At 34.2% G+C, this 18,499-nt stretch overlaps 1 protein-coding gene across 1 annotated transcript; it reads left to right on the top strand.

Annotated features, from left to right (window-relative positions):
* The first annotated feature begins 4,138 nt into the window (after positions 1 to 4,138).
* Positions 4,139 to 10,430, top strand: LOC143251690 (uncharacterized). Its single transcript, XM_076502940.1, has 4 exons — positions 4,139 to 4,279; positions 5,981 to 6,087; positions 8,941 to 9,016; positions 9,963 to 10,430. The coding sequence occupies exons 1-4, from the start codon at positions 4,139 to 4,141 to the stop codon at positions 10,155 to 10,157; spliced, it is 519 nt and encodes a 172-aa protein (XP_076359055.1). The 3' UTR covers positions 10,158 to 10,430.
* Positions 10,431 to 18,499: the final 8,069 nt, after the last annotated feature.

The raw sequence follows: 18,499 nt of genomic DNA, 5'->3' as shown, positions 1-18,499 counted from the left end.
ATGAGATAAATGGCTACATACCAAATTATAGAAAGGCGTCCAGATTGATACTATCAAAAAAGACTCAACTAGAGTGGAATATTCAGTTGTGTAGCAGTTAAAAAAATCTTTACTTTGATCTCCAGATATTGTCAAGAGACTGAAATTTGCGCTAAAACATACAAAAAACTGGACTGTTGGTGATTAGAAAATGCTGTTATGGACAGAATAGTCCAAGTTTGAAATATCTGATTCAAAGCATATGTTGTACACCCAGTAGAAAAGGGTGAAAAATACTTATCTCATTGCATAGTACCTACTACAAAGCAATGTGATGCCTTAAGGGTGTAATGTTTTTCCACTGAGATGGTAAGGAATATTTGCAAAATAGATCGAATAATGGACCAGTGCAAGTACCATCAGATACTGATCTGTCATGGTGTACTCAGCTGTTTGTGTATTATTTGTAAAGGATTCTTCTATCAAGAAAATAATTATCTCAAACACTTCTACAACCTATGTAGAAATTTCTCATGTAAGAAAGAAGCTGCTGGAGTCAATAAAGTGGTATAATGGCTCCCACAGAGTCCCAGTCTCAACCCTGTTGAGCAGATCTGGGATTTGATAGATCAAAAACTTGAAAGTCAAAAGTTACTTCTGAAACCTTTATGGGAGTGTTTTAAAGACATTTGGATTAAATATGTTACAATAATACCTAAAAACCTGTCTGCAGTTATTAAAGCAAAAAGGTGACTCTTTGCTAAACTCAAGTATTTTCACTGAGTTTATGTTGTACTAAATATGAAGATTAAAAAAAAATGTGTTTTACCAGTGATTTACCTTTTTTTATTCTTGGAAAGTAGCCTGGAATCTAATTTTTGACCTTGTCCTAATATTTCTGCACAGTACTGTACACAATATAAAGGAAAAGCTAGTAATGTTAGGTAAACAATTATCTCAAACAAATATTAGTGAGTTCTTCTCTTGAGAGAACATGCATAGTTATAGCTGTCGTCTTATGGATGAAATTCAAGAAATTTAACTGGTATGAAGTGCACTGGAACATTAAAGATGCTACCAACAACCTCATAAGTATTATTGTTTGAGATAACATCTTTATCAAAAATTAGAAAAGATAGTTGATTAAGAAAAGGAAGTGACATTTCTTCCTTTTCAATGTATCAAGTGGTAGCTTATGGTAAAATGTTGTCATTTATCTACTACTATAGATTATGTGTATTAATGTGTTTTATAATTTACAAGACACAATATGAACTGGATGGATGCTTATGGTAGAAAGGATTTGTTCTTTTTATTTCTGCCTATGATTTTTCTTGTTATATTATTGGAATAGTCTGTTGCACTTTCATTTGCTTTATATGGAAAGAAAATGAAACTGAAGTTGTTGGTCACTATGGTCATCACATTTATACTCAACCCAACCTCATTCCTCTCCTTACCACCTAGCTATCACATGGTTAGAATGCAATTTCTGTAAGAAGTAATGAAGATCGAAATTCCAAAACAAGTTCCCACACCATGAATTGACCTAAGATAGGTAATTCCAACCCTCAATTATGACCATTAGAATCCACGAATATTTGCATTGTTTCCTCTTGTGAACATTCGTCGTGTTACAAGTTTAGTACTAGTTTCTTGTGAAATATACACAACTTTAAACAAGTGTTACTCTCCCCTCCTTCTAGTACACTTACAGTCTGCATTTTAATGTGTTATAACTGCACTTTGTACTAAAACAGTGTTAATAAAAGTGCTTAAAAGCTATGCGATTATTAAAACTTTCAATCTGCATTATTGTAACTACTCTGTCAAAATAAAACAAAACACATAAAGTTCTTTGTTATGATATCTCAGCTACTATCTGAAGAGTTCATTTACTACTGATCATTTTCTCCCATTTATAAATACTTCACTTGATTTAATTAAAATAATTTATACTGTTCTTAACAAAAACGTTCACTGGTGGCACAGTGGTGTGTCTGCAGATTTACAGTTTTAAAAACTGGTGTTTGATATTTGTGATAAGCACAAGTAGTCATTTGTGTAGCTTTGTACTTAACTTAAAATAAATAATTAACACTTAAAAAAACCCATAAAGTAGATCTGGTTTCTCACTGTCTGCTAAATATTTCAACATTGAAATTGAAGCACTCTCTCAGCAGTATGAATGAAAAAATATATGCACAGTTGCTCTATATAATGTTTTCCAAGTCAGTAATAACAATTAACTTCATATTTTTCAGTCTTAAACTCTCAGATTCACTCCTTTCTGTAACTGATTAACTCATGTTAAACAATGTTCATATACATCTTTAATGCCACACATGTATAAATATATTTACTTATTATTTATATTACTCTTGCATAATCGAATAGCTTTTACAGAAAAATCTCCATCTAGTTCTTGTGCAAATTATATTTGTAACTTTACTGGATTGCTTTTCGAAGCTAGAACATGGTATCTGAAGTGCATAAAAAGCTTTCATCTTTGAGTTATGAAACTCAACTCATTTCTTGTTTCAAGCATCAAATAAAATATTTTAGCTTAAATTCTAATTGGATTGATAGCTGTACTGTTATTATTGGGTATCAGTATTCCCTGTAATATTTATACTTTTATAAGAGTATATCAATATACATTGTAATAATTGTAGTGTTACTGTTGTATATCAATATACATTTGGAGGCAACAATTTGAGCACTAATGTAGAATCCCTATACATTAACCTGGTGTATGGATGAGAATTTAATGAGCAACAAGTGGCTTGTTTTGTGGAATTTTTGCCGCTGAGCTGAATCAAGTGAGTGATTCATTTGAAACGTTGGATGACATTTCACCTCATACATTTCAGTAGCTTGGAAAGGTTGAAATTCTTCATATAACTGGTTTTTCAAATAGGTGACCATCCTAGCTTATCCTACTAAAACAACTATCATCCAGTATCCAACAGATATTCTTTATAGTAAAACTATGTTCTATACTTTTAAATTTGGGGTTGCTAAGCTTTTCCAGTTCCACCAATATTATGACCAACAATCCACCCTAACTATGCGATAACTAATCAGAATTCAGACAATGTAGTACATATGCTTTACCATGAACATTACTTGATAGCTTGGAAAACAAATATTACCACTTTCTCTTTAAGCATTTATTCTACAGTCGGTAACAATCTGAGTACTTGAATTAATCATTGTTGGTCCTACCCATATTGTTCGTAAGCCATTGGCAGTGACTTAGCAAACTCAAACAGCAGTCTTTTTACCTATAACCTTAGCATTTCCTAATCTGGTGTGTTGTGGACTGAAAAATTACTACTTTAAGCTCTTTTCTTCTGTTTGGATGAGACAATATAACTTGAGATGCAATATTTTTATTCTCTTGTAAAACTCGTTGGTTTTAACCTCAGATCCTTGGTCAAATCAGTGTAAAGGAACGTCATCTGTGATGTACAAACATAGTGTATGAAATGCTCCATGTACTTTGCAACTATAACTTTTACATCAATGGACCACTTAACTGGAATGTGATGTACAGGCATGTCCAGCCAGATCAAAGTTGCTTTTGTACTGTTTGCATATACCACAGCCAAACCTGATCTCCAAAGTGGTGCATATGTTCTTTTACCAACTTGTCATAGCACTTCTAACACTTGATAGACTTTCCTAGCTCTTCATAGTCAAAGGCTTGTTAACTAATTCAGATAATATCTATTCCATGTATTCTTTTAGACATTGTAGGATATCTGTCATTAAGGGGACGACCATACTTCTTGTCAACAGAGTGCAGGATTTCTGGCCCAAAGATGAGTGTTAAGAAAAACAACCTGACAACACTGTATTACAGTTCTGGTAGTGACATGCAGCACAATCTGTGAACCACAGTTTGTTAGTTGATAATGATGGTACCTCGCATGTTCCTGCATTTATGACTAACTATTCAGTTCCACAGATAAGGTGCATCCATACTACATTTCCTAATTATGCTGACTGACCTTGACCTTGCTGCACAATGCAAAGCATCCAAATTAGATCAAGGTCATTCAGCTGCTCTTTCTGGAGTATTTGAAGTGTTAAATCATGACATTCATTCAACAATTAAATCTCCTCTATATGGCTTTATATTTCTCTAGTGGAAATGGCTTCAATTCCTAGAAGATGTCCAGGATTAGAATATTCTATGAAAGAACAGGATCTCGCCCTGCCTCAAGACAGTTCATTCTGTGTCTTCATATTACAGGCCTGGGTGATGTATTATGACAGACATGTACTTGTAATGGTATTGTTCAATATACTCTCGTCTTCCCAGGTTTTCAAATTCAATTAATAATTTCAGTTAAAGCATGATCTACCCAGATGGTGCTCTTCATACCATTTAATTAATGGTGAGAGTGTTTTATAAAAACTGAAAGTAATGTTCTTTCTTGCACAATACTTGCATTTAGGAACCATGTACGTATAATTAGCTACAACATTACTCATTCTTCTTTGTCCTACAACTGACAGTCAATTACCATTAGCAATGGTAGCTAATAAACTTTTTTTTTCACAGATATGCTGATACAAGAGCCTTACTAAAGCAAGCTATGTGTGTGTGCTCATTTTTGATTGCTTCAGTTGAAAGTTGTTTTAATTTTAGTGACAACAGACAAGAGTATCATTGTTTTGAAGAAGTTGCTCACAAATCATTATTAATCATTATTTGACAATAGAAAAATCCTCCCACAGAGCATCAGCTTACAAATTACAGAGGCAAAAAATGGCAAACAAAATATGGAGTAAATCCATTATGAAGATGTTAATGCAAGAACCTACTGTGTGTAATATTTCTTAGACACAATTGATGGGTAATAAAAACTTGATTTTTTATAGATATGCTTATACAAGAGCCTTACTAAAGCAAGCTCTCTCTGTGTGTGTGTACATACTGATTTTCTTCAGCTGAAACCACATAAAATGCAGACTTTTCCTTTGATCACAAGTTGAAGACAATCTCTCATAGCTGCTATTTTAGTAAATCTAAAGATACTTCACATTTACCTATAATATGACAAAGAAATTCTATTTCTGAATTCTGAATACATAAGCCCACATTTTCCTAGTCTCAAGCAGACTGCTGTCTCAGCTGTTAACAGAAAATAGTTAATATCATGATTGGGCCATATAACCAGGTTACTTGCCATATACGTGATAGACTTCATTCATAGTAAACTATGAAACAACACTTGTGTATATGTTTTTTACTGTTAATCCTCCTCCTTAAAACACTCATGCAGTTCACTGTTCTTCAACTCTATCTAGTTGACAATAGAAAAATTCTCTCACAGAGTATCAGCTCACAAATTACAGAGGCAAAACATGGCAAGCAACTTATACAGTAAATCCATTATGAAGATATTAATGAAAAAACCTACTGTGGCTAATATTTCCGAGACACAATTGAAAATCTTCTTCTACACTTTCATCTAGTCTCTTGGGATTTTCCAAAACAGTTTCACTGGGCAGATGGACAGTATCAGCTGGAGAATATTATATATTGTAGGATTTGTGCCAGTGTTCTGAATGCCCCTGTATTAATTGGGAATTCAATCTCACATTAAGGTACTTGCAAAGAAACTCACCAAACCCTGAGAGAGATACACTTATTACCTGTCCATTCAGTGCAAGCTGTTTGCTGTGATCCGTGAAAACTGTGGATACACCTAACTTGGACTCCATTAGTTCTCTTCTTCTGTAGGGGCAGCATTTACCACTTAACTGTTGGTTCTATCTGATTTAGTGAGCCACTGGTAAAAACTGATACCCTTTCTATCCTACATCATAGCAAAGTATGAGAATTCCTGGCTCTCTGGAACCTGCTTAACTATTGGTCATAACTAAGAACCTTGCCTACTATGCTGCTTAGGAAAGTATGGGCAGTTCACCTGCTGCTAACCCAACATAACACAAATAAATAATATGCTTCATGCTTTTTGTGTAGTTAACATCTAAGCAGAGGCAACTCTGGCCATTTAACCTGTGGGAGAAATTAGACAACCATGCTATTTCACTGGAAATAAATGTGGTTGAATTACAGTGCTTGGACGTGTGAGTGGTTGGTAATATTGTCATAGCTGAATCTTGATGTGGTAGAGCTATGACTGTTGGATGGTATATCTACAAGTTAGCCACAGCAGCTATTATTGTAGGTTTTATACTCCCCTATGGCTGACTCAAAGTTACCACTTCATACATGATTCGCTGAGAAACTGCCTCTGTTATGTGAAGATATTGTGTTTCATTGCCTTATCTAAAAGCCCAACGAGGAGCTTTTCTGGCAAGATATCTTCTATATATGCAGAAGTCATCACAAAGTATACTTTACCATGCAGATTGTTCACGTCCTGGATCAAACTGGAAGCACATCTCTTGTGTGTCTTGAGCTTATTCCAGTGGATTTTTAACTTCTCCACTTGGTTGAATTAGTAGTACAGTTCAGACATAACTATTTTCCAGTCTTCTAATTACACCTGTTTCACATATTTGATAATTTAGGGCTAGAGTGCCTAAGTTCAGGATCAAGTGTTGGACTACTTGCTTCTAAGGCCAGTTGTTTCAAGTACTTAACTGTTTGAAATACTTCAGTTAATGGCTCAGATCTTGTTTTGGTGTGCTTTTGAATATTGGGGACAGTTTGAATTGGCATCACTCACAGGGACTTGTGGCCAAAACTTCTGTCTTACAAATTGTTAGCCATTGAGTAGTTAAGATATCACATTAGATAAATGATCAGTCTCTGATTCAAGATAACATAATGGCAATTTACTCTCAGTAAATCATATGCATGTTCTATCTTAGGTTTCTTTGCAATCCACAATTGCCCTGGCAGGATATCTCTTAGGTTGTAGATGCTTTCTTCTGCAACTGAAGTTCTATCTTATAGTTTGTGATCTTCTCTGGTTTATGCCTTCTATGGTATCCACCAGAAATACAGCTCTAAATGACAAGCTTTGTTTATTATTAACACAACCAGCCTTTTTCATGCAGTCATGACCACAGCTAGGGTTGAATTACTGTTGTTTGTAACAACCTTTAAATCCTATATGGACTACTCCATGTGGTCTCAAACTCACCAGATGCAATTCAATCATGGTAACTCCCAGTCATTTGTGTTTCTCTTCTTCCAAGATTAATCTACTGCTTTAATCTTTCTGAGTATACAGCTCTAGAGAGAATGAAGCCATGAACATTTGGAAAAAATGTGAATGCCTGGGAGAACACTACTAGAAAACACAATCAGAGAACTCTCTCATTTTAGTCATAATTATTTCTATTTGGAGAAAACACTTTAAAACTCAGTAAAGGCCTTACCCTTGATGGTGGCACAGAAAAATTTCCAATATTATCCTGTGATCATGGTGTTTGTACTATGTAATTTTTTATATTTTTTCTAGTTATTTAATCTCTTTGCTTAACAGTAATACATGGTTTAGAAAGTTGAAACTGCTTTGTTCTACTTGCCTCATTTTTTTTCTCAATAGTAGGTAATCTCTCTTCTGCCAGTGGGGATATTGAAGAATTATATATCACTATATATAAGCTAAAAAGTATTAGCACAAGAATATCCTTTGGTGGTGTTGAGTAGGAAAAAGTAATGTTTATTTGTTAATTTCAGATAAATTTCCTTTGTTCAATTTAAATTAGTTTTACTCATGACTAGTTCAGTAGATTTGAGTTGAGATACAGAGAGCTTATGGGATTATTTTTAATGCCCTTTCTTGTAGTGATTTTAAACTTGGATAGAACAAAGTGGAATGTCAAGGTGGGTCAGAAAATCAAGTTCCACTTCTTATAAATTCCCAATTTACCCACTAGAAAAATGGTAATTTTAAGTAGTCAGTTATTTTCAAATACTATTAATGTGCATGCATAAAATAAGCAAAACATGTTGTTATAATCAAATATAACTATTGATTTTTCAGAAAGTAACAATGCAATTGTTCAAGTCATTTTTAAAGAAACCAATCTCTTCGGAATCTGTAAGGTATGCTTTTTATTCTATACGCTACTACAAAGTTTCTCATTTCTTCACAAATAATATTTGACTTATTTTGACATATAGTTGTTATAAGAATGCCCTGTAACAGTGAATATTCTTTTTTATTTTGAAACAAAATTTTAACTGTGTAATGTCTTTATGTTTGAGATAAGAAATTATTTTACTGGTTGTAAATACATGTGTTACAGTAAATGCATCACCTTAATGTGTTCATATTATGATCATTACAACTAACTATTAATTCTAATTAAATCATTTATCAAAGGTTTCTAATTGTTTCTTTTTAAAATGAACAAATTTTCTCTCAATAAGTGTTATACAAATAAGTACCTAAGTTAGAATACCTTGTGCTCACTTTTCAGATCCATTCCAGTGACACAACAGTACATTTGTAGACTAACAGTACTATAAACTAGGTTTTAATACTCATGGTGGACAGAGCACAGATAGTTCTTTGTGTAGCTTTGTGTAACTTCAAACAAACAACCAAACTCTTTTTCAAGTGATGTGTGATTATGGCATCCATGGAATGTTTCAAACTGAGTTAATCATTATATTAATTAATGCTAAAATTAGAAAGTTGAAAATACCTTACTAAAAGTGTTTTAATTTTTAACATATTTCTGTAAAACATGTATCCACTGGTAAAACTTCAGAAATATAATTTTTAATATTTATCTTTATAAAATGATAAATATCTCCATAAAAAATCTCATTTTGGATGCAGATATTTGTATTTCATTTACACTTTGATTAATTATTTTGAATTGCACTGAAATGAAAATATAAATATTGTGGTATGAGAGATGATAAATTTATGAAAATTTTGTGATTTTTTAATATCATTAACTTTCTCAGAGTTATGAACTTAGATATTAATTTCAATGCACATTTTGTTTCAGACACAATGGTATAAAAGTTGCTCTATTCGTTAACAATAAAGAGCTTAAGACTTACCAACATTACCCTAGATATCAGGTAATTTTTTTTTGCAGTGAATAAACAATTCTAAAAGCAATGAGTGAAAATTCTGTCTAACTTCATTAATAAGTATTATCATTTTTTATGTGAAATCTGTAAAGGATAAAGATGTTCTGAAGGTAGAAAAAAAAGAGGAAGTGGTGTGGTTTTTTGAAATTTTTGAAAGTCAGTTATAAATTTATTGTTTTTCCTGTGTATACTTTATTTATTATTATAAATGGAACTAAAATGTAAAAGTTAGGAACTTATTAGGTTAGGAAAAATAATAATTCATCACATGGTATACTTGTGAGAAGCTCCTGTGTTGTGAAGTTTGATACAGTAACGTGAGCTGCAAGTTTGCCATGTGATTTACAACTTTTGTGTTAAGAGAATTTACACGTAATTTAAAGAGGAATAAAACAATAAAATTAATTATAAACAGATGTATACAGCTGTGAGCTATAGTTTGAAAACTTTGATGATTACTTTGTGGTTATAAACTTACTCTCACTGATCAACCCTGTAGTTCCATCCATGTATTCTTTATCTCATTCCTGCCTTGCTTTTAGAAGATCTTTTGAGCCAAAAAATTTTCTCTACACAGTCCTTTACTGCTGTAAATATTTACTGCATCACCTGTTGAACATTTCCCTTCTAAGAACTTTACAGCCTAATAAAAGGAAGTGGAATGGTTTTTGACCTTCCTGAAAAGAAGTGGGATGGAATTTTGCCTTAATTCACCCCATTTCTTACACTGAAATAGTGATTTATAGTAGCTAAGCATACCATGTCTATTATCAGGATATAAATATTAACATTTGCTGAATAATGAGGAATAATGATTGCCTGTAACAAAACTTACCTAATTAATGTAAATTTTGCTAACAGTTGATACAGAAATATTAGCAATGTGTCTTGAGTGCTTATTTTCCTGTGCTTTGTCATTTATTCTTTCTTATAGGATGTAGAGCTGTTTAGTTACATTGGAGGATATCTTGGAATTTGGCTTGGTATCTCACTGGCAAATGTACTGGAAATGATCGTTGACTATACCACTAAAGCGAAAAGATGGTTTTTATATCTAAAGGGGCAATCATCAAAGACCATAGTACCAATTGAACAAGCTGTGTCTACTATTGATGTGAAGGGAAAATAACATAATTTGAAAACAAGGTGTAGTGGATGCTAAATCATTTACTGTGTTAGCATCCTTTAAATGTTATGTTGCACAATGTACACAGAACTATAGATTTGTTATCATTGTGATACAGCATTTCCCTCTTCTCATAAGATTAGCTTTTCCCATTTTTTGCTACCCTCTTTTCTTTTATATCATGAAAGAAACCTTCTGCACTCCCCTTTTGGAATTACATATTTCAACATGTCTCTCATCCAAATTATCAAGCATCATCTCTCCACCAATAGGAGAGCACGGCTATCACATAGCACATGTGACTCCCTGAATGAGCCTCAACTGAACCACCAGTTCTCGTTTGGCAGTATTTGAGTTAATCCATTTTTTGTTTTGTTCCTTACTTCTCAAAGTGGTTTAATTTAATGTAATTTACTTTATTACAATAATATGTTTTCAACTTTATTTTCAAAAGTGTTTAATTTACCTGTATTCTAATATGGGTTTCACTTCACTATAGTTTAATTTACCTGTGTTTTTAACAAAACATTTGACTTGTTTGTTTAGTATCATGCAAAAATTCAGAAGTAAATGCTCCCAATTTGGGTACACTTCAAATATCTAATAACATAATTCAAGCCACAGGTGCAGGTGACCTGGTGGATAATTTATTGGACTTTATTCGTACAGAGATTGAGAATTATATATAACCTTTGTCTCCTGCTGTTTGTTGCCCCTTTTTCTCCTGTGCCTTTTGAGTCTGGCCAGGTTGATAAGGAGTTTTATGCCCCCACCTCTGGAGCTCACCATACCTTCCCAACCTGAGAATTTCATCACCTCTCTTGGATTGCATTTCTCAGATGTGTGATATTTTGTCTATTTCTCCTGTTTCTTCTGACCCACGTCTTTCCTTATTACATGATCCTCTGTCCCAACCTTATTTAGTTTTACACCCATCCCAAGAAATTTAAGTTCACACTGAGCATTTTGCCTCCTGATTAAATGATAGCATTAGTATGCTTCATCCCCCGTAGGGTGTGTATCAGTACACCCTCTCTTATCATAGGGCAGACTGTCCATATCTGGATCAACAACTGTTGGGTTTATTTTTATCTATCTGGGGGAAACGCAAATTTCCCATTCATCTTACCAATGCCGAGTATTTCCGTCTTTATCTTATCCTGACAACTCTTTCGTAGCTCATCTTCCCTATCCATCTTCTGTCTGAAGCACTTTACAAGACCTCTGAGAGGTTTTCTGTTGGTTCACCTGTCATATTTTGCTCTTGCGGAAGACCTTTTTGATTATGATCTTATATTGTGATGGATCCATCTCCTAGCTTCTTATCTATGAGACCTTTAAATGGCTTTGTTTTAAAGATGTTTCATGTTTGACATAATTCTGGAATGTTTGGAATCAAGAGTAGCTTCAATCTAACAACAATACACCTTTTCTCATTTGATGGCTTGTTTGTCACCTACCCATCAATTGCCTGTTCCTCCTTTCTACAGTGCTGCACTGTTCGTTCATTTTACAAAGACACATAGTTACAGTGACTACCCGATGGAGTTGGGTCCAGTAAGAGCTCGTCTGACAACCTTCACTCGTCAGTGGAGCCCTTTCATCACCAATGTTTGTGTTCATCAAGTTCTGTCAGAGGGATTTGTCATACCTTTTCTTACTTTTCCTCCCTTGTCCTACCTACTTGTTTCCTTTTATCCTCCTTGAAATTCCTTATCACACCATCATCTATCAAAAGCAGAGAAAGCCCTCTTCACATAACACATGATCAAACCTGCTTCATGCAGTTTGGGTTGATTACTCCTACCTGTTTATAGTTCCCCTAAAGACAATGGAGTGGAGACTGATAAACCTATGTAAAACAGATTTTGTTCCGAGATAATATGTATTATTTCTTAATTGCTTATGTTGTAAAAGTACAGAAAATTGTGGGGTATTCCTCATATTGATGCACTGACACTATCCTTAATCACCAATTAAATCTATGTTGGTCACCCCTAGTTCCCAGTTATCAGGTTTTGGCTATAGATGCCTTCAACCAGTTGGCCAAAGAAATTTCTTGATCTTTAACTTCCTGTCCAATTACTTCATTGTGTAGTCTCCCTCATCCATACCATGCCATGTAGAGCCCTTCTGATTGCTTCTTACTGGTTCACTCAACTGTGGTTTGCTCAAATACTCTAGTTACTCCTTTGTTTTCTCTTGCTGCAGGGATGTTATTGACCTTTGGACATATTTGGCCAGTCTCATAGTTGCAGGAGTTGATTGCATGCAATGGACTTGTCTCAGATACTGGGCAGTACATTCCTGAATTTCTGGCTTAATGCTGATCCTTTGTTGTGCCATGGAGTTGGTGTTTTCCTCACATCCACGATTTTAGGGCTTGAGTTGAGGTAGGTCTGCTTCTCATCCTATCCTTCCACAGATGTCAGTACCCAGCAAGGAGATGTATGTATTTCACCTACCAAGTACAGTTCACCACAACCTAGTCATTCTACTCCAAAGAACATATCCTCTATAACCCACTTCTGTGGGATTGTGTTTCCATATTTATCTGGTAGGAATTACATTCCTGACTTATCCTATCCTACTCTGACGTGCTCCCTTTCCTGCCATGTTTGTTCCTAGTTGGTCATAGCGAGTAGATACGTGGTTCAGAAATGGTGTGCTGACCTTCCTTCAATCATTTGATCTGTTTCTCTCCTCTACATAATTATCCTCATGATGCTTGTTTTGTATGTAGGTTTCTAACTAATATTGTGAGTGTAGTGAAGTACTGTATTAGGTGTTACAAGTTTCCTGTACTGAAAATGTATTTCCAATAGGTACTTCCCTTCAATCACCACTTCCCACCTTCCTCTCCACAATCTTCCAATGCTTACTACATCTTCTGCTAAACTTCAAAATGATGATGTGGTAGTAGCACATGATGATTTGCATACAAGACATGTTGGAAATTTCATTCCAGTGGGAAGGGCATAAAGCTGTGGCATGTGATGTAAAAAAAAATGTACGCATATTGAGGGCAGCATAAAATGGAAAAAATCTAATCTTGTGAGTGTTGGAAAGTACCTACTGGGAATACATTTACAGAATAGGAAAATTATAACTTTTGTGTAAAGAGAATATTAGAGCATGTATTGATCCAAATGCTGTATAATTATCATAAAGTGCACAATATTTTAGTATTCTGATTTTTTTTCAGTTTTAATGACAGATTGTAAAGATCTAATTTGTACTTTCACTTGCACTTGTTGTGCCCTTGTAGTAACTTACTCAACTTTTGTCATTCATAATCTTGCATATTAAGAAGTTTAACATGTCCTCAAATGTAGAATATTTTTATTAAATGAACACGCTCTCCTTGATTAAACATTTTAGTGATTGGTATATATGTATATTTATATATCATGAAACTGTTTATCTCCTTTATTTTATTATTTTATTAACTTCTGATGTCATTTTTTGTCATTCTTTGTAAAATAATAATATTTTATAGAACTTATAATGTCTATAAGCACGTCTATTAAATAAAAACACCTAAACAAAAACTAGCAATAGAATTCGAGTAGAGGCTTCAGGCCGTTGAAATCGCTCCTTTTGTGTTCTAATTATACAAGAAAATACAATATTTTTTCTATCTATGATAAGAGAATATATTGTTCTTTTACCATAAAGCACCAACACTTTATTAAAGGGCGGTAATAATCTGAAATTTCATGTATTAATAATGAATGCCACAAACACAGGTCTAATGTGCCCTGTTGTAAAATCGAGGCTCAGTGTAAAGGGAGCGGAGGGGGGTGATGTAGGGTGCGTCTGGATCCGAACGGCCCGAACCTGTCGTTAACTGTGCTCTAAACGTATACTCTGGTCAGTGGATTCGGTAGCTAAGGAGAGTAAGGCGTTCGGCAATAAAACCGGCTAGACATGCATAAGAACAAATGGCGTAGGAAAACCGCACAATATACACATAAGATTGATGCAGCTACAAGCTACAAATGGCCTGCCAGATCTAGATCACAGGAGGTTACGCTTGGGAGTGATATTTTCAAATTCCATGCTCTGTTCAATCTGTTGTGATGAAAATTTTACTTAATCTTACACTACGTATAAGACGTAGGTATATTCTGTGATAGTGCTTGCAAGCCTTGCATGTAAACTTAGGTCTACTGACTGATACGAACTATCGCTTAGATCGAAAAGCTTAGAAACACACCTATATTAAAGATGTACCTTTCGGCTCCTGAAAAAGCCAACATCTTGGCCTAATTATGTATTTCGATTGGTAAGAACACGAGAATCACAAGAACAAACACACAATTTGTAGGCCTGTGATGCAATAAAACAATTCAATCGACCAAACTGTAGGGGGATGATTGTATGCACCATACCCCCACCTAAAATGAAGGGGGATGTATCTCCCAGGATCTAAGCCCCTGTCCAAGGAAGATCGAAACGTTGATTTCTCCTTACCGGTAAAAGTGTTAATACCCACAACAGCCGTTCTGAGATACATTTTTATATCAATTTGGTTTCTCGTCATCAAGAATCTTAAGCCTCATAAGAATTTGTAGTATTACTGCATTTTGGGCTGTTTTGTTTAATGAGATATAGTTACTTAACTTTTAAATCGACATTTCAATCGTAACTTTTATTCGCAAACATAGGCGCAAGACCCATATTATAGGATATTCGCCACTTTCTCTCATAGACGCGTGTGAGATTAAGGCCTGAAGTATGAAAATACCTATTAACTACTATTTGTTATTTGTGGTAAAAACATGGTATCAAACTGTTTAAAAAAGGAATATTCTAACTTTATATTTTCCAGTTATTCATAGCATAACTCTTATTTTTGTAGTTTCTAGGATATGAACTAATAGAATGCCCAGATCATATCACAAACAACCAAATTTAAGATAAGAAAACATGAGCCTAGAAATACGTGATATGAAGAAGGGCCGTTTAACAATTGCTGGTTCTGTAATATTACAAAAGGTCAGAAGGACAACGCTTTGAAACATTTTAAACATTTTAGATATGAAAAAGTTAGGAAACCAGATCTACTCTCTTTCAAGAAAAAGCTACTTGCGTTATTGGTAAACATACCAACTAAGGCTTTAGATTGGATGAGGACAGTACATGTGTCATTATTCAAAAATACTTCAGTTGTATGGTGCAGAGGTCTTTCATTGAAGTAACAAGCTTAGAATTGATTGGGTCAGTCCCCACTAGCAAATAGGGTTTATGCATGAAAAATGATGTGGATTATCTCTTTACTAATTTTACCAAGTAAGCTACAATTTTAACTGCGGTAAGAATGGATTTCAAACTGACTTTGGTTTCCATATAATATTACGCAGCAGAGGAATGAATAATATCACAAAACAGTTGCTATATCAAGTAAGACAGTGTGCTCTGTTAGAACTTTTTGTTCGGAGATGGCACAATTACTTCCGTTATATGGTGCATACAAAAGAGTACACCTGAAAAAGTTCACGATGCTATGACATGTCTGCTTAGACATGTTATAACTGCTCGCCATCTGGGAGGTTGGAAGGGGCATATTTTCATGAATGGTTTGAAAATTTTTATGTTCTGGCTGAAACAAGACACTTAGGAGAAGTAAGGTTACTAATTTGTGATGGACATACTTGTAACAGATTTATTATTATGTAATTATGTATTTTAATATTTACCTTTGTTTTGGTTCAATACACATTTGAAATGCATGTGTTTTATATTGTTAAATGTGTATTGAGGAAGCCCTGTCTATTCTTTAAATTTATAGAAGATTCTCGAGCATAAAAGTAAAAAATGTACTATGTGTGTGTGTGTAAAATATTGGTGATTGTCAATATTATTGTCAATAAACTTTCGAGAACCTCGTCTTAAAGCTTATAAAAGGTAACTAACGCAATGCAAAGGGACAGTTTAATGTTGTTGGTTTGCTATAGTTAATATACAATAAGCCTCAGAAGTTATAATATTGATTAACGCATATTAATTGGAAAAGTGCTGATACTTGACAAGGAAACTTTATAAACTTCGAACATTATACACCGTTTAAATTCAGTGAATTAATTTTGTATGTTAATATATTTTCGAGGACATTAGATATCGTCGTCGAAGAAACGTCAGCTTATATACGGCGTGAGGCAAGCCAGTCAATGAAGTGTAACAATATTAACTCAGAATAAATTCGCTCATTGTAAACCATTGATGTAATTTTTGTGCCTACTTGTTCGTACCAACAGCATCTTGCAGTCTGAAGACGCAGCTGTGTTTGAAACTATGAGAATTATATGGCTTAAAGTTTTGATTGAATTTTATGAAAAAACAAGGTTTAAGAATGTTAACAAAGCTGTATTTTAGTTCTACTTAGTTCTAGTTAAGAATGTTAACAAAGCTGTATTTTAGTTCTACTTAGTTCTAGATCAGATATGAGACACAGCATTGTTCGTAAGTTTGTACAACTTTTGTATTTAAGCCATTATTAGTTAGAACCATTATTATAAATTGTATTATTGTTTATATATTAAAATATACTTGTGTTGATAAAGAAAATTGTATATATCAGGGGTGTGCAACAGGCGGCCCGCGGGCCACAACCCGGCCCGCCAAGCCATTTAGTGTGGCCCTAATTGTTGTAATCTAACCATATGGGCTGATCTGTAATCCAACGCAAATGGAATATTTTTAAAAGCATCGATCCTACGGGATTCCCAGGCTTCGACTCGACAAACTTCTAAAATTATCTTTGCTAGAGAGGAGCAGGCCGAATTCGATTGGTCGGCCTCCTTAGGGCATGAATAGGTGACGTGCACTAGCACTATCACTCATGCAAAAATATAAAATATTATTGCTTGCATTTTGAGAATTTTTTTTTTTAATTTATTGTGCATGTACACGAATAAGCTTGTTTTTTAAGTGGCCCCGCTTGATTGATGAAGTTGGTTATATGGCCCACCGACGAAAAATGTTGCACACCCCTGTTCTACGGTAACAAGTGAACTTGTACCTGGTGTGAGATTATCCAAGAAAGACGTCTTGAGCTTAAATGAGGTGCAACAATGTTAACTTAGAATTAATTTACTTGGTGTGGAACTCGACCATGGATGAAATATTCAGTTCAGAATGGATAAAAGAGTCAGTGTTGTCTGTAAGTTCGTAAAACTTTTGATTATAAACCATCATTTCTTATAACTATTAGTAATAACCGCTGTTATAAATTGTATTCTTTTTATACCTGTATGTTAAAATATATATGCGTTAAAAGGGAAGTTATGTGTATCAATCTAGTTGATTGGTATCGTAACTTTAATACATATTAACACTTCATTAACTACTAAGATCGAAGTAAAATTCCAGTTATTTAAAGTAATAAATGTAATAAATCAGAGACTCGTTTGAAATGAATTATAACATTTGACAATTATTGAACTACTTGATGTGATACCATAATAAGGTCCAAACAAAAATAAGAAAAATGGACAATACGGATCCAAGACACTGCAGAAAAAATTACAGAAATAATAACTAACTATTGATGTTGCATTTTTATTGATAAATATAGTTTTGCAAAAATTTTGTGTTACTTTGATAAAGCATATGTGTGTGTGTGATTTCTTATAGCAAAGCCACATCGGGCTATCTGCTGTGCCCACTGAGGATTTGTTTGTTTGTTTTGAATTTCGCGCAAAGCTATTCGAGGGCTATCTGCGCTAGCCATTCCTAATTTAGCTGTGTAAGACTAAAGGGAAGGCAGCTATTCATCACCACCCACCACCAGCTCTTAGGCTACTCTTTTTTTAGTGGGATTGACCGTCACAGTATAACGCTCACACGGCTGAAAGGGCGAGTATGTTTGGTGCGACTGGGATTCGAACCCCGTGACCCTAAGATTACGAGTGGAACGTCTTAACACGCTTGGCCATGCCGGGTCCACCCACCGAGGGAAATCGATCCTCTGCTTTTAGCATTGTAAATCAGCAGGCTTATTGCAGTACCAGGAGGGAGGTACATATGATGCATACTTCGTGAAAATTTATAAGACTTGAATGTGGTAATAAAATAAAGTTGATCATCAAAATTTCTCTAATGTTTATAAATATTCAGAAAGTTTTTGACAAAAGTTTCAGTTGTGAGCGACAGCTCTAAAATTTTCTGAACATGAATTGAATCATTAGTTTTCTGTTTTGTGTTCAGACAATTTTATTTGTATGTCTTTTTATTTTCCAGTCATTTTTGAAAAAAATTTTAGTCTCTTATATTCAACTGAAATTCTATTTGACAATTGTTTTATTCAAATAGGACCAATATACCCTAATTTTGTGTAATAA

This window comes from Tachypleus tridentatus, chromosome 6 (assembly GCF_004210375.1).
Source record: "Tachypleus tridentatus isolate NWPU-2018 chromosome 6, ASM421037v1, whole genome shotgun sequence".
NCBI lineage: Eukaryota > Metazoa > Arthropoda > Merostomata > Xiphosura > Limulidae > Tachypleus > Tachypleus tridentatus.
This window is presented reverse-complemented; position numbering and strand designations above follow the sequence as displayed.

Excerpts from the sequence above, each read along its gene's own strand:
- LOC143251690 (XM_076502940.1), top strand. The coding sequence starts at position 4,139 with ATGGCTTCAATTCCTAGAAGATGTCCAGGATTAGAATATTCTATGAAA. Across the intron at positions 4,280-5,980 it reads ACAGACATGTACTTGTAATG|TTAACATCTAAGCAGAGGCA; the intron begins GTATTGTTCAAT and ends CTTTTTGTGTAG. Across the intron at positions 6,088-8,940 it reads GAATTACAGTGCTTGGACGT|ACACAATGGTATAAAAGTTG; the intron begins GTGAGTGGTTGG and ends ATTTTGTTTCAG.